Source organism: Tachypleus tridentatus, chromosome 4 (genome assembly GCF_004210375.1).
Source record: "Tachypleus tridentatus isolate NWPU-2018 chromosome 4, ASM421037v1, whole genome shotgun sequence".
Taxonomy (NCBI): domain Eukaryota; kingdom Metazoa; phylum Arthropoda; class Merostomata; order Xiphosura; family Limulidae; genus Tachypleus; species Tachypleus tridentatus.
In genome coordinates, this window is record NC_134828.1 from 43,790,278 (window position 1) to 43,807,415 (window position 17,138).

Genomic DNA, 17,138 nt, shown 5'->3' on the forward strand with positions numbered 1-17,138 from the left:
ATCTCTTCTCGGCCAACCAGTGTGAGTTCTGATGACAGTGCTCCACCTTTGACCACTTGATTCAACTCAAAGTCAGTCAGAGAAGCCTCTCTCAAAGGACAACATCTTGTATCAATATTCTTTGACATTGAGAAGACTTATGATACAACAAGGAAGTATGGCATTTTGCGAGACATCCATATATATGGGTTACATGGCCATTTGCCCACTTTTATTAAAAAATTTTTAATGGACAGGAGATTCCAAGTTCATGTGGGTTCAACACTTTCCTGTTCTTTTCTACAAGAATTTGGATTCCCTCAGGCCTGTGTTTTGAGTGTCACACTTTTCAGTGTAAAGATTAATGCCATCACTGAACAACTTCCTCTTACTGTTGCAAACTGGCTTTTTGTTGTCGACTTTCACATCTGATGTCAGTTGTCGAACACGAGATATATTGAGCGGCAGCTACAGACTGCCCTCAATTGTTTACTGAAGTGGACCACAGCAAATGGCTTTCTCTCTCTCTTAAACCATTTGCATTCAGTTTTGCCATCAATGGGACATTCACCCTGATCCTGAATTCTGTATTGTGCTGCCGGTGGTCCATGAGACAAAGTTCTTGGGGCTTATTTTTCACTGTAAGCTGACCTTTATACCAGACATCAAGTAACTATAGGTAAAATGTACAAGAGCACTGAACATCATGTCCTTTCTTCCACCACTTGGGGAGCTGTCGATGTTCTGTGCTAAAAATATGTCATGCTCTTATTCGATTGCAACTGGACTAGGGATCACTGGTCTGAGGCTGTGCCTGGACCCCATTCATTATCAAGGACTTCAGCTAGAGCATCAGAGCTTTCCACACTTCCTCAGTACAAAGCTTATATGCAGAGTCTCGTGAACCTTCTTTGCACCTCCACCATTTGCAACTGTCTTTACTGTATGCTTTGAAACTTCATTCTTTACCAAAGCATTCTACCTGGGGTTGTGTTTTCCTTCTACAGTGGGCCATATTTTTTCAGAACAGATGATTTGCCACTGCTCCTTTTGGCCTTTGTATCCAGACACAGTTGGATGAATTGGGTTTGTCCTTGGATAGCATTGCTGTATCCACTGGTCAACCCATCTCACCATGGCTTCTTACAGTCCCTAAATGTGACCTATCTTTAAGTCATCTGAGAAAAGTAGACATGCCCAACTGGAAACACTGTGTTATTTGCAGAACATCTTTTGAACCATCCTTCCATTCCTATTTATACAGATGGTTCAAAATCAGATGACTGTATGGACTCTGCCATGGTTTGTTGTGAGTTGGTGGTTTTGTACAGAATCCCCTCTACAGTTTGTATTCACTGCTGAACTGTATGCCATTTTTCTTGCCCTGGATCACATAAAAGCTAAGCAGTACTCAAATTGCACTATTTATACTGACTCGCTTAGTTCTCTGCTGGCCCTGGAATCATTTAACGTTAGTTCACACTCTGTTCTTGCTGATATTCAAAATAAACCGTTCCATTTCTCTTTATCATCTACGTCTATCCAGTTTTTCTGGATACCAGGCCACGTTGGTATTCATGGGAACGAGCTTGCTGAAAAAACAGCTGAATCTGGCTATTCTGACACAATCACCGCTGTGCCTGTTCTATACATATACTATGGTCCTGTATTCAAGGTTTGGCTCCGTGCCAGTTGGCAGTTGACTTGGAGTGACCAACATGAAAATGAGCTTTTCCATATAAAATCCTCCATTGGACTTTGGCTGTCTTGCTTCCGTAAGGATTGGAAAGAGGAAGTTGTTCTAAGTAGACTATTCGTTGGTCACAGTTTTTAACTTTTTTTTTAAATCTGGGATTAATGCACCAGTGTGTAGTTTGTGTAACAATCAGGTCACAATAAGCCATATTTTATTGTCTTGCTGCCATTATGGCTCTCAATGATGGCACCATTTTAAACATATTTTGTCCTAAGGTTTATTCGTAATGTTAGATAGTGTTATTGGCAATAGTGATACTATCCATCTTGGAAATGTTTTTAGTTTTTTAAAGGCTATTAATCTTTTTAATGCTATTTAAATTTTTTAACTTATACATTAGACCATTTTGATGTGTTTCCCTTTTGAGAATGAAAATACATCTAGTTCTATTTGAAATTAGAAAATGCCATATCGTCAAATAACTTAAACCGGGACTGGAAAGGCTATCTTCAGGTGACTAATGCTGCTGTTTGAACTACCCATTAGTCATCTTTAGTCATTAGTCATTAATTAAAATTTTGCTACAAATCTTTTTAAACTTTTATTACTTTCTGAAAATGACCATAATGTCAAATAACTTGAAACCAGGACTGGAAAAGCCAACTTCAGGTGACTAACGATGGTTTTTGAACTTACCTGTTAGTCTTTTTGGCAAGTTATGATAATTATAATTATGCTACAGAAAGCCCTTTACAACTTGTATTGCTGTAGCTTTTCTCTTACTGCTGTAGATTAGATGTAAAAATTTGTTTTATGCTATTTATGTTGTTATTTTTAACTTTGTTTTTTTTTACCTTAATTTCCTTTTATAAATTTTACTAATTTTATTTTATTTTTAACTTTTTACTGGATGTTTGGCACAGATAGCCTAGTTGCTTTGTGCCATAAACACCAAACCAACCAACCAACCAACCACCCAACTTCTCTTGGGGGTTCATAATTGTGTCTGTGACCCTCCATCTTCTAAGATATTAGCTACCCCATCTTATGAATTGGTTTGATTAGTAAACTTTTTTATCCTGCTAAATTTTCAGTCTCCTCTTTGCTTCTTGTAATTTCACCATGCAATTGGATTTAACTAAACTTGATAGTGAAACCCCTGACTTGTTCTTGACTTTTGGCATTATTATGAATTGTTATAGGTCTATTAGAATGCAGGAGAGGATATCTTCTAGCCCATTATAATTTTTTACATCTGAATTTTTCTGTGTTGGAGCAAAGTTATTGAATGTTTTCAAAATATATATTTTTTGTCTGTATGTAGTTAAACTTCTATTGTTTATTGCTGAATACAACTTTTCAAGATAAACACAAAAGTGAATCTGATCATTTCAAAATGAAAACGTGAGCATATGAAAGAACTTTGTTTAGAAATATGTTCAATGTAACATTGCTAAGGCGCACATGACTATCTCTGTTAACAATAAAGGGAAACTAGTTTCTGACATGCATTTTCACACATAATGAATAGATTGTACACTCATCTATACTTTAATGACTTATCAAGCATGTCTGTTTGGGGTGGAAAGAGATGCGCCTTTGTTCCAGCTTACAAATGTGTATAACTGTTTAGAAGAATATGGTTAGTGAGTTTAAAGGTCAGGTAGTTTATTGTGTTTTATAACTTCTTGCTAAACAAACAAACCCTTTTATTGATTATGTTAGTAAATTAAGATAAACTATTATGTTTAGGGTGCTTTTATTTCTAACTCTATATCATAAGTAATGGAAGGTACACCCTTGAACAGTGAATTCAGGATATAAATAACCTGAACAGTCCCCCGCTAGTACAGTGGTAAATCTATGGATTTACAATGCTAAAATTATGAGTTTGATTCCTCTCAGTGGACTCAGCAGGTAGCCTGATGTAATTTTGTTGTAGGAAAACACAAATAAATAATCTGAAGAGAACTTATTTGAATTTTTTTTATAAACTTGTTTTCATGTACATTTCTCTGAATATAGTAATCTAGCTTAGGGTTGTCCAACTGGCAAACTCTGACTTCAAATCATTGAAAAAAGTCTTAGTTAAAACATAATATTGTAAAATAAAAGAATCTCTTATAAGATATTTTAAAGAAGCATATTAAAGTTATTTCTAAAACTTAAATACATTGTTTTTATTTCGTAATTCTAAACGTGCAATAAACAGATACATTTGATTAGAATTGTAGAATCTATGATTCTAGATTGTTAATTAGTAATCTTTCCCACTATCGTATTGCTAACCAACAATTGACACCCTTGACCTAGTGCATGAAGCTATATTTTCTTTTCCTTTTATATTTTTATTCTTTTTCAAGAATTTACAATAAATTGACAACTACATTAACTTGTACAAAATGATTATTCTGTACAAAAATATAAATTAAAACAACTTCTACTCCATGCAGACTTATTACCCTGTTCAAAAACAGAATATAGCAGCAATGATAACTACTTTTAAAGGTTTAATCAGTTTGATATTGTTTGAAACAAACTTTTATAAAAGAAAATATGGTTTTGAAACTATAATATTGCCTATATTTATCATTTTCCTGCTTGTTCCACTTTAAACTAGGTCCATAAATATTTAATGGTTTTTGTTCTGATCCAGTATTAAAACCTACTACTAACTGTAACTGTAGTCTAATGTGTGTTATAGACAATGGCTAAATATTATCTGCTGTATTTCTATGGAAATGTACCTGCTATATTGATGGATTGTTTCTTCTGCAAAAGATGACTGAAATGGACAGTAACAGTATATTTAATCAATTGCTAGCTGTTGTCATGAATGTTTCATGTTTTGTAGACGAACATAACAATTTTGGTTTTCTTTTTTTTTTCCACTCTATCAACTTTATCACTGTATGAGCTCTTGGGTTTGTTTCACAACAGATGTAGTTAGTCTATCAATCCTACAGCTTGTTAATTTTCTCAGTGTTTTGTAGAATTCATTGGTTGTTATCACTGTGCATGTGTCATTAATTGCATCACTAATACCTTGAATTTTACTGATATTTTCTTTTGTGAACCAGTACTGTTTATTGATGTCTTTTGTGTCTTTCTGGTCAGTGTAGTAGAATTAGTTTTAACAGTGTTCTGTATGATCAGTGATGTCGAGAAACCCACTTGTTGAGACATTTATATGCAAAAAGGGCTCGTTTTGGTTGAGAAAATATTTTACATAGAAGAGCGAACAACGTTTCGACCTTCTTCAGTCATCGTCAGGTTCACAAAGAAAGAGGTAACTGACCGGAAGCTGACCACATGTTTGAAAGGGGTTGTGTAACTGAGTGTCGGAATGTAGAGGGCGGTTTCGATGTTATATCCCTCTTCACAGAAGTTCCAACCACTGAAGCCTGCAAGATAGCCTTAGAACTCTACATCCGAGACCCTAACCCAACTATAGACATTCCCAGTAACTAGTTAGCAACCCTCATTGAATTCACCACGATAAAGACAAACTTCATTTTCAACAACCAAAACTATATACAAACAAATGGCCTAAGCATGGGCAATCCAGTATCACCAGTTCTAGCCAATATTTTTATGACACAAGTTGAAACACAAGCAATTAACACAGCATTACATCCACCACTATACTGGTACAGATATGTAGATGACACGGTTGCGGGATTCAAATCTACAGAACACATACTTAATTTTTTCAATCACATTAACTCTATACATCCCAACATTAACTTCACATGTGAACAGGAAGAAAGCAATCAAATATCATTTCTTAATCTCTAAATTACAAGAACCGACACACAATTCAAAACAGAAATCCACCGAAAAATCACCCATACTGGACTCTACATTCCTTGGGACTCAGCACATGAAACAAAACAAAAACTCAACATACTAAGAAACCAAATAAACACAGCCATAAAACTATGCTCACCAGATAAAATTAACGATGAATTAGATAAAATAAAACAATACTTCATCAACATCAATGAGTTTTTCCTCCACAAACCGTAGAAAACGTTGTACGCACACACCTAGACAGAAAGCAAAAACAACCAACTAAAGTAAATATATCTCACGAATCAAAAAATCATGAAACGATATACTGCTGTATACCATATATTCCTGACATCAGCAAACAAATAACCAACATTTGGCAAAAACTAGTAACAAAATATGACATTCCAGTTAATACCAAATTTATTCAAAAACCAGGCACAAAACTGAGGTCTATACTATGTAAAACTACACTGACAAACACCACACCAACATTATTTATAAAATACAATGTGATAACTGCCACGACTTCTATATTGGAGAAACAAGTAGAAAAATGGAAACCAGATTCAAAGAACATAAAATAAAAAGTCACCTTCACACGTTTTCGAACACTGCAAGTTAAATAAACACAACATAACTATAGAAAACACTCAAATACTAAATAAAGAAACAAACATAAACAAACGCAAAATTAAAGAAGCCTTACTTATACAACAACTTAAACCCAAAATAAACCAATATAAAGGAACGCCTTTATACCTATATTAATATAATAAAATAAATAAAATTATATATTCAAACATCTAATACCGCCCTCCACATTCCGACACTCAGTTACACAACCCCTTTCAAACATGTGGTCAGCTTCCGGTCAGTTACCTCTTTCTTTGTGAACCTGACGATGACCGAAGAAGGTCGAAACGTTGTTCGCTCTTCTATGTAAAATATTTTCTCAACCCAAATGAGCCGTTTTTGCATATAAAAGTGTTCTGTATGGTTTACTGGCCACTGCTTTAACCTCCATATCTTTTCTCCTTAATGTAAGTATATTAACTTTACTGGTATTTCAAATATATATCATAGTTGATTCAAAGCATGTGTGATTTTTTTGAAAGTAGGTAATACCCTTTCTGTGTATAAGACTACTACTGGGTGATTTTTCTTTAGCAACATTCATATCCCCCAGATAAAATATACAAGCAACCACTCTCATTTTTCAGATATTCATGTTTGTACAATTATTAATTTTGAAGGAATTTTTCGTCCTGTTTAAATAAATTATTGGTGTTCATTTTTATCACCTAATATGTTTAACTTTTACTCCATTATTTTCTCAGTTTCCAAGGTTTTCTGTGTTAGATATCCTAATTTGAAAATTTATAGCATCTGTTCTTTTGCTTTGACTTTTTCTATATGGGTAAGGGGTCATAGGGCATGTTATCATGTGTAAACTTACATTCAAAATTTTGTTAAACTACTAGTTTATGAAAATATGTCAATAATGTTGAAATCATATTGTAATTTATAACTCAGATTTTAGTATTGTACATTAATATTTTAATTTGAAAGTGAATATTGAATTCATATTTGATATACATAAGAAAACCAGATGTATTTTAAATTAGGAAAGAAGCGGCAGTACGGTTCCATCCATCTTGAATCGAATGGACAGTAAGGAGACTCCTCCAACATACAATCGCACAAACAAGTTTACTCGTGGTTTTCAAAATATTGTTGATGCATATGGTGTAGCCAGCTATAGAGAAGTTAATCCTGGTAACTTGTAAATCTACTCATTTCTAGTTTAAGTTTTAACACAAATAAAAATATTTATGCTTTATCATGTTCTTATTCAATATTGATTTAGAATTATGATTTTAAGTATTATGTTAGAAATGATTAAGTTGTTGGTATTGCGTGTTTTCATCTAAAGTACTACTTAAAATGACACCAAATAATGAAGGAGAAAATAAAAAGGGAGTAACATCGTTATGTGGTTTTTAGCTTTGTAAAGAAATAAAACTTAAGTGTGTGTTTAGAGTTGAAATTTGTTTTGAATTATTTTTGTGTGTTTATGTGCATACAGAAAGTAAAAATGTGTATATTATCTAATAAAAAATATTTTAAAAGTTAGACAAAATATGGTGAAGTAAATCCTGCATATGTTTTATTTGTACTTAAAGTTATTGATGTACTTGTATAGGTTTTTGATAAGCTGCTTGAACTAATTATTTGCTCATTCTATTTTAGGTAAGCAGCAGTGGAAGACATATGTTTTTTTTATTATTGTCTTAGTATATAGTGAACCATAATTTGTTCAAACTAAAATAATATTTGGTGAAAAAAAGATTTTGATCTTCATAGACCATTTATGTGTACAGTTCTAGGTTATGCACATTGTGGGTAAGTACCATGGATGTTAGCTTATGACTGGTTTGATCATGGTAAATGAACATTTGATAACTTTGATGTGAATCAACAAGAGCATAGGATAACATTGAGGGGATCTTCTCTGTTATTTACTATATATACATATTCATTTACTTTATAATGGTTATTTACAGTTTACAAAGCTCAGATGAGATTTGTAACATGAATCTTATACCAATCTGTATACACTTTAATAACATTGCATTCTTTTCTTTAGCACCGTACACAATCATTACGTTTCCTTTCTTGTTTGCTGTAATGTTTGGAGATGCTGGACATGGACTGATAATGGCACTGTTTGGGTTATGGATGGTGTTAAAAGAAAAAGCTCTTTCAGCTCAGAAATCTGAAAATGAGGTGATTTTTCTAAATGTGATTCTGAAATTTCTGTGCTACCTTAAGTTTTATTCTTTATTATAGGCATAAGAATCAAGTGTTTAAAAAAAAAAAAAAGTGCATAAAAGTGTGCAGGATTATGGAATTTCTCTAGATTTTACTGTACAGTTATTTTATGCAATACAAACTACTCTAATATATCACATTAACTTTCTCGTTATGGGCTCAGTATTTGACTGATCATGGTACCTCTTTGTACTTGTACAAAATCTTTGTTACATTTGATACTGCTAACTTTTTATTTAGTATGTATATCTTCATGAACTTAGGCATTCTTTCAGTAAATATTATAAGGGACACACAGAATTTTTTTTTTGAAGCATTTTAAATATTAGATTTGTCTGTGAATATATTAAATATTTGTTTTGAATAGTCTGTGTTCTAAGTGATTTTCATGTTAAGATTAAAAGTACTTTTCTCCCTCTCAAATATCTGATTTGATTTGTTTTTCCAATACCTGTTAGGTGTTGGTTTTTTTGCACTTGGTTTTAGCTTCCTATTTTTTGTCCTCCTACATTTGATTGTATTTTTGAGTGTTTCGTTTTCATATGTACTATGCACACACACACACAAAATTAATTTCTGACTGTTTTAACCAGCTAAATATATTTGGAGGTCCATGATCTAACAAATTTTGCTGGAACAATTTTCTTATAGAATTTGCAAGGTCTCCCTTGAAATATAATTTTTGTATAGTGCTATGACGTTGTATCGTTATCCATTTTTTTGTATTCTAATGTACTAAATGTCTTGCACAATACTTGGATGTGTTCATTTAGCACTATGCATATGTCATATGTGTTCATTGGTAAGACTAAAAAAATTTTGATTTGTAATTTTTGTTCCGTAGATCTGGAACACTTTTTTCAATGGTAGATATATCATACTGCTCATGGGAACATTCTCCATCTACACTGGTTTGATATACAATGATGTTTTCTCTAAGTCACTTAATATTTTTGGTTCATCTTGGAATTCTCCTGCAATGTAAGTTTGTTTTTTTTCAATAATAATTGAATTACAAAAAGTTTTAAATAGAAACAAAAACAAATCTCATATAAACATATTTAACTAAGATGCAAGTTTTCCCCTCTTTCTAATTTAACTGTTTAGTAGTTGTTGTTTTGTTTTCTTAGGACATAAGATTTTGATTTCTACATTCAGAATTTTTCAGTTAAATTGAAGAAAATGCATAAAGCGCATCATTTTAGCCACATTTCTCAGCACCCAAACTCTGTATCAAAAACCTTTTTTTTTTCAATGTTTCCACAATATTTACACTTCTGGTCTTTGCATTGTGACTTAAGTTGACATGAAGTATTGGGATCACAGTAAGTGTAATGATGTCCCAAACATGTTTGTGAGTGAAAGCTTTTAAGAGTCATTACATCTCACCCCTACTCACAGTTGAACTCAGTTGGTTTGTATTTTCTGTTTTACATCCAGTGGGAGCACTGGTGTTTGAAAGTATTATGTGAAAAATGTTTTTCAAAAGTATTTTGAAAAAACTCGTTGTGAGATGGAACATTGAACTTAGCTAATAAAACCTTTTTAAAATACTCTAAAACAAACCTGTGAGAATGGCAACAAAGTGCATATTTTAATATTGTTATGTGACAGTAATTTTTAAATCACATTTATGATAAAATCCTATACTGACCATCAACCTGGATTTGGATTTGGTTAAGAGTCTACCATCTTCATATGAAATACTTTGCTACAAGTGATACCTTGCTAGCTGTTCATCAATTTCATCTGATATGGTATTTGGATATAATGATGTCTTCTTGAAAATTACAGAAACATGATTGTCAGTCAGAAGCATGCAGAATAAACAGAAAAAAGTTTAAATATGACTACCATTTAAGAAACCAAATAATTCCAGTATTTTCATAAAGTGGATTTTTTTTGTCAGGAATGTTTTAGATCTTTTTATTGACCACAGTGAACCTATGTTTATATAGGATTTGAAAAATATGTAGCACTGATGCTACTAACTTGTTCTACTGAATTATTTAGCAGATGAGCTGTTTAAAATAATAAACCTAAATATGAACCTCAGTTTATGTTTCAGCTCATCACTTGTTGCTGAGTTGTGCCAGTTTTAGGTGATTTCACCTGTCGTCGGTAACTCTTGACAAGAGTAAATCAGAATGGCAAAACTAGGTTTCTTATACTGGTAATGTAAATTAATTGTATAATGTTTTGATATCTAAAGAATAGTATACATACAAAGGAAAATATTTTCATATATAGCAAAGACCTGTATTGACTGACTGATATTTGTTATATGTGCTTCTTTGACTGCTAGAATATTAGAAAAAAATATCTGCACTACAAAAAAACAGAAGTAAAAGCAGTGATACCAAACTTATATTAGACTTGTATAAATCTTCAAAGATGTTTATCTCTCGTGTTAAACAACTTTATTATTGTTCCAGCTAATCATTTAGAAAAGAAATACCCATCTTTTTTGGTGGTTTTCCACAATATTTTGACAATATAATTCATAATATATAAATATCATCTGAACTACTTTGTAATGTAGGAGAATAAGATTCAAACATTGACTACATATTTCTTCCTCTGAGGAACCGTAATGGCACATGCCAAATTTGATGACAGTTGGTCCCAAGGTTTTGCCAGTTATGAGTCAAATAGTGTGTTAGATAAGGATTTGAATCATAGGAATATTTTGTCATTGACTGTCACATTCTGAACCTAACTTGGCTTACCTGATGTCTTTTTTGTAATGGGAAATTTGCAATTAAGAACATCTAAAGAAAAGTAAAAATATTTCCCAGGTCTGCAGTTTATTCCTGTATGTTCTGAATTTCATATTAAATTCTGTTTTTCTAAAGAGGAGCAAGGTCTTGCTACTTTTCTACAAAACCACGAATTACTTCACAGATACACTTCTTTATTCATCCTACATTGAAGTAAACAGTTTATAGTGTAGTTGAGCTTCATTAATAGTTCTTGGGAGCAAGAGGCTGTGCTAAGTTAAAAAAGAAAGAAAATAAACATAACATTATTTTAGTAAATATAATCCTTTGCTTTAAATGGTCAAAAAGTTTTAAGGAATCAATAAATGTACAACATAAAGAGGATATTGTTTGGAGCTATTCCTAAATGCAAGTATATAACAGTTTCATAGTTCTTTGTACATTTTGTAGAATAAATATTGTATAATAACAAAATATCAACTCTGTTTCTGAGTACAACATTTGTTGGAGGTAAAATTATTATTTTTACTTAAAATTTGAAATTTGATATACATTTGTTGACTTTATAAAACCTGAAAGGGTTAAACTACAATTAATGTTTACAAGTTTTACAATCTCAATTAATACATATTCATAACTTATTAATTATTTCTGCCATCAGATAAGACAGATGAACTTCATTGAAATAGTCAATTCATTTAAATTTGTTAGTTATTCTTGTGTGCTGTTACGTTCATAGACTTCTGTTTCACTTTAAAACTATAAACTAGACCATAAGACATTGTTAAAATGTACATTTTAAAAAACTTGTGTTTTTTTGCTTTATTGGATAATACTGATGTTTGAAAGTTCTTTGAGCTCTGGATAGAAAAATGTGCTATATTTAATCATATATGATACTATGATCTGTGACACATTATGGTTTTGTTTTTGTCAGGAAAGAATTATTTCCCAGCCATATTCAGCTAAATCCAGAAAATCATTATCAGGGGGTTCCTTATCCATTTGGTATTGATCCAGTAAGTTTACTTTCATTATATTTTTTTAAGTTCAAAAAAAGAAATGAGAATTCTTCTTGATATTGACAAATTGCTCAAAACATTAATGATAGAAAATGGAGTGTGAAAAAATCTAAGTAAAGAAATTCATTAATTTCTTGAACATTCCTTGTGTTCAGTCTTTCTCTCTCTCTTATTTTTTTGTTTGAATTTTACTTGAGGCATATTTCTATTTTGGAAGAAGCTGAAAGGAATTATGTATTATTTATTTGAACAATTTCTACTTGTTTCCAAAGTATAATTATTGTTTTGCATAAAGTTTAATATTTTTCTTGATTGTATTTAAAAAGGAAAAAGAACCACCTCCTTTGTTTTCATGGAGAGTCAGATTGTGGTTAAGATGGAACTTGAGTGATTTAAATGTAGTAAGAAAAGGTAAATTAATCTAGCTTCAGTGAATTTGCATTATTTTATAAAATTGCCATTATTAAGTTTTGTAAAATGCTGATCACTTATTAATGTAGAAATTATAATTTTATTGTTTAAAATCACATATGAGGTTTTCACTTCTTTCATTCTTTTTGCTATATGTATCCTTTACTGCACAACAGTTTTTGCATTCAAAATCTTCTTAGATTTTTTTTAATGTTATATCACTTAGAATAGCATAAAACTTTAGCTAATAATCTTTATTTTAATTGCATACAAGTTTTAAGTACTTAATTCTACAAGACAATTTTTTAAAAATCCTGAATTTTCCCTAGTAACATGACATTTTTTCATAGCATGTCATCATCTGTATTTTATCCACCATCCCTTGAAAAATTATGATATTAAACATAATTTGCTCATTATAAAATCATCATTACTCAGACAAATAATTTTTAACTTCAACATTGTTTGGTAGCAGAAATATCAAATAGAAAATCACACCCCATCTGCCACACTTACCTGTCACATCCTCTGTGTCATAATTTAAGTGATTTTTTTATGTTTAATTATATATTACACATAACCAATAGGAAGCTGAGGTTTTTCACCTATCAAATGACATGTTGTATAATGTTATGTTCTGAATGGTTAAATGTCAGTTTCACACAAAGTACGAACATCGTTGTTGTGGGAAAGTTAACGCCTAGATTAAATGAATTTGAAATGACTCTTGTCGCAGAGTTAATACAGCATAAAACTTTGAGAGGCAAGGAAATTTGCTCAAAATCATCATTGCTCAGACAAATAATTTTTAACTTCAACATTGTTTGGTAGCAGAAATATCAAATAGAAAATCACACCCCATCTGCCACACTTACCTGTCACATCCTCTGTGTCATAATTTAAGTGATTTTTTTATGTTTAATTATATATTACACATAACCAATAGGAAGCTGAGGTTTTTCACCTATCAAATGACATGTTGTATAATGTTATGTTCTGAATGGTTAAATGTCAGTTTCACACAAAGTACGAACATCGTTGTTGTGGGAAAGTTAACGCCTAGATTAAATGAATTTGAAGTGACTTTTGTCGCAGAGTTAATACAGCATAAAACTTTGAGAGGCAAGGAAATTTGCCTACTTTTTGCATGTTATTTGTTTGTATTGTTTGGTGTATTATTTAATTAAATAAAAATTAAATGCTCCTCATATTCATACTGTGTGGTTACAGTGTCATCACTACATGGATGACTGACTATTTCTAGCTCATTTTAAGCAGGAGTCAACCAGTCACACTCACTAAATCCTTGTGTGGCACCTCAAGTGGACTGATTGATACAACTAGAGAAGTTAATCTTTGACCCACTCAATATTTGGGGTATTTTTTTGATACCAACATTAGTTGATTTTTCTCCTTTATGCCTCAGTTTTATTGAACTTTTAGTTCACTGTGATCTCTCAGTTCAGGTGCTTACTACTCTTTCACTTTTGAGGATGTGCTTTTCTATGACTGTACTGCCTTTCTCAGTCATGTCCATATGTTATCTTTCACCTGTGGCCATGCTTCAGACTTTGGAACTTAAAGTGATAAGTTTTGTTTTTTTCCTCCTTTTTTTTAGGTGCTTTTTTTATTTTCTCTTTTTCTGCACAAATCCCAGTCGGTAGTGTGTAGTGACTGACCAGGTATTATTTTACAATAAAATCTTATTTACTATTTACACTATCAAGAGAGTTGATTCTTCACCTTCCTGTATGACTTGGCCTCCTTATATTATTTACATATTTCACAATATCCACAACCATTGGAGTTGATCCATCACCCAAATTAGTTGCTGTGCACTCCTGGTATTTGTCTACATATATTGTTGAGTTGATCCATCACTTTCAGGTTGACAAAGGCTCCTGTTGTACCCTTGAACTGGTACATCCTCCTTCTCAATATGGAATTCTAGCTAATCTTGTTAGTGGAGTACTGTATTGAAAGTTATAATATTTCTATACTGAAAACGTATTTCCTATAGGTTCTTATCTCTGATTACACTTCCCATTCTCCCTTTCCTTTTTCCAATGCTCACATCTTCTGCCAAACTTCAAAATCAAGGTTTGGTAGAGGAGTGTAGATGGAGTCACATGCATCATGTAAGCATACCATGCTACTATTTGTTAGTAGATGATGATTTGCATAAGATACACATTGGAATGTTCTAATTCCAATGAGGGGAGTGTGCAAGACTTGTGGTATGTGTAAAGAAAAAGTTTGCCTTTAAAGGGCAGCACTAAACAAGAATAGCTAATCTTGTGAGGGAGATAAATACATATCTGAAATATGTTTTCAGTATAGAAAAATTATAACTTTTACATTCCAGAACTAACTACTATTTAAGTGATGGTTTTTAAACTATTTTATATTTTTTAATTTGGTTTCGTGTGCATTTATTATTTGTAAGTGAAATCAGTAATGCACACTATATGCATGATTCAAGTGAATGAATGCTTGAGATGCATAAGATCTAAATGTGACAATTTTGATGATTTCTTAAGCATTATTATTATTATTATTCCCTTGGCAGGCTTTTTATGGTGCACCATGGTAGTAAATACAAATAGATTGGAACTTTGAATAAAGAACATTCAACAGATTTGATTATTTGTTTTTCTTGCATATGTTATATGGGCTTTCAGCAAGCAAAATGACTTACAGCGTAAGTTCTTGTTATTACTTTTATCTTTTACTGGTATTTCACAGAAAACTTGGACAAATGAAGACAATTGATAGAATTAGATTTGCATTATTTTATGTTCCTTATACATATCGCTATTTAAGTGTTGCACTAAAGTTTTATTAACCACAGTGCTATATATTTATGATGCTTGTTTTGACACAACAAATTTATGGAAACTTTCTATTCTTAAGTTCAAAATAATCAAACTTTTTTTCTGTATTCTTAGGTTTGGCAAGTTGCAGAAAACAAGATCCTTTTCATGAACTCCTACAAGATGAAAGTGTCTGTTATCTTAGGGGTATCTCAGATGATTTTTGGTGTGTGTCTTAGCCTAATTAACCACAAGTAAGATTTTTTTAAATTAAAAAATGTAATACCACTGTTATTCTTCAAATACTGAGATATTTTTAATATAAGTTTAAAAAAAACTTCAGTATTGTTTGAATATTTTTTGAAGGTTTAGCTGAACCTCAGTAGCACAATTACCTTATTTTGTAATACTTTTCTTTATTTGCACAAAGTCCTTTCTCCCAAGTGTCATAGAGTATGTCTGCAGAGTTATATTTCTAAAAAGTGGGTTTTGATACCTGTGTGTGTGTGTGTGTTAATAAGAAACAACAACAAAATATTCAGAAAAGCAAAATATTTACATGTAGAGAATTTCTTGTTCTTGTTGCAAATGAATGTTCAGTTGGCACAAACGTTTTCTTGTATAATAAACTTGAATATGTTCTTATTGGTGTGGGAAATCAATTGATATTATGAAGCAGATATGCTAACATTAACAAATCTTTTCTTTAAGTGTAGGTTTATTCAACAACGTTCTAAAAGTCATGTTCACTTATGTTTAATGAATCTTTCCACATTTTGACAATTTTTTGGTGCATTATTTTTTGTAATTTTTGGTGCTGCATGAATGTTTTTTGTTTCTTTTAAAGTAAAGCCATGACTTTTTTATTTTATTCTGAATTCTGTTACTTATATCATTTATACTTTATAGCTCATATGTAATCTTTTTTCTGTGCAGTAATTCAAATTGAAAATTATTTTCAAAGAAGTGACTTTCTTTGACAGTATGATATATTGTTGTATATTTGACTTTATATCAAAAATGAAATATGGTTTGAAAACTCTTGGGTACATATCTCCGAGATACCAATTGCAGATTTTTTCTTATTATTGGTAGTATGACTGTATCTACTAGTGTATATAATTTTTAAACCAATCTATTAATATTGGGGTTAATTACGTTACAGTTTTGCTTTGTTAGAAAAATATCTGCCATTATTTTTTTTAAATATAAATATGCTTCCTCTGTTTTTCAAGAGAGAGTTTAGAATACCATACCTAATTCTGTTTCCAACCAAATAAGGGTTTAGCGGTGATGTTTGCTTTCTTTTTATCTGAAAACAAATGAGAAATATCTCTCTCTCTTAAGGAAAAATTCTTTAAATGTGTCCTGATATTCCTATCCCTTACCCCTCTTCTTTTGTGCACTATTTGAGTTGTGGAAAGAATATTTTGTTTACTGGGATAAAAGTTTTTATAATAACTAATATGCAGGAAATGGACTGCTATGATACAGTGACATCAGTGTTAGTTATTGAGGAATACCATATACACAAGCCTGGCATAGGCAGGTGGTTAAGGCATTCGACTCGTAATATGAGGGCTGCAGGTTCGAATCCCTGTCCAACAAAACATGGTAGCCCTTTCAGCCATGGGGGTGTTACATAATGTAATGGTTAATCTCACTATTTGTTGGTAAAAGAGTAGCCCAAGAGTTGGTGGTAGGTTGTAATGACTAGCTTAAACAGCTAAATTAGAGATGGCTAGCGGAGGTAGCCCTTGTGTACCTTTGTGCAAAATTCAAAACAAACCAAACCATATACGTACTTAAGACATTATGTTATAGCAGCTGTGCATTAGCTTATAGTTATATTAAGATATGGAGAAGACTG

The 17,138-nt window shown here is 31.7% G+C and overlaps 1 protein-coding gene across 5 annotated transcripts in view; it reads left to right on the forward strand.

The window, feature by feature from the left end:
- Positions 1-17,138, forward strand: part of LOC143248986 (V-type proton ATPase 116 kDa subunit a 1-like) — an 83,084-nt gene that overhangs the window by 46,698 nt on the left and 19,248 nt on the right. For all 5 annotated transcript variants that reach the window (XM_076498081.1, XM_076498079.1, XM_076498082.1 and 2 more), the window contains 5 exons: positions 7,096-7,246; positions 8,118-8,257; positions 9,147-9,283; positions 11,960-12,041; positions 15,404-15,522. In XM_076498081.1, the coding sequence (XP_076354196.1) occupies positions 7,096-7,246; positions 8,118-8,257; positions 9,147-9,283; positions 11,960-12,041; positions 15,404-15,522 (629 nt within the window). The remainder of the gene's footprint in view (positions 1-7,095; positions 7,247-8,117; positions 8,258-9,146; positions 9,284-11,959; positions 12,042-15,403; positions 15,523-17,138) is intronic.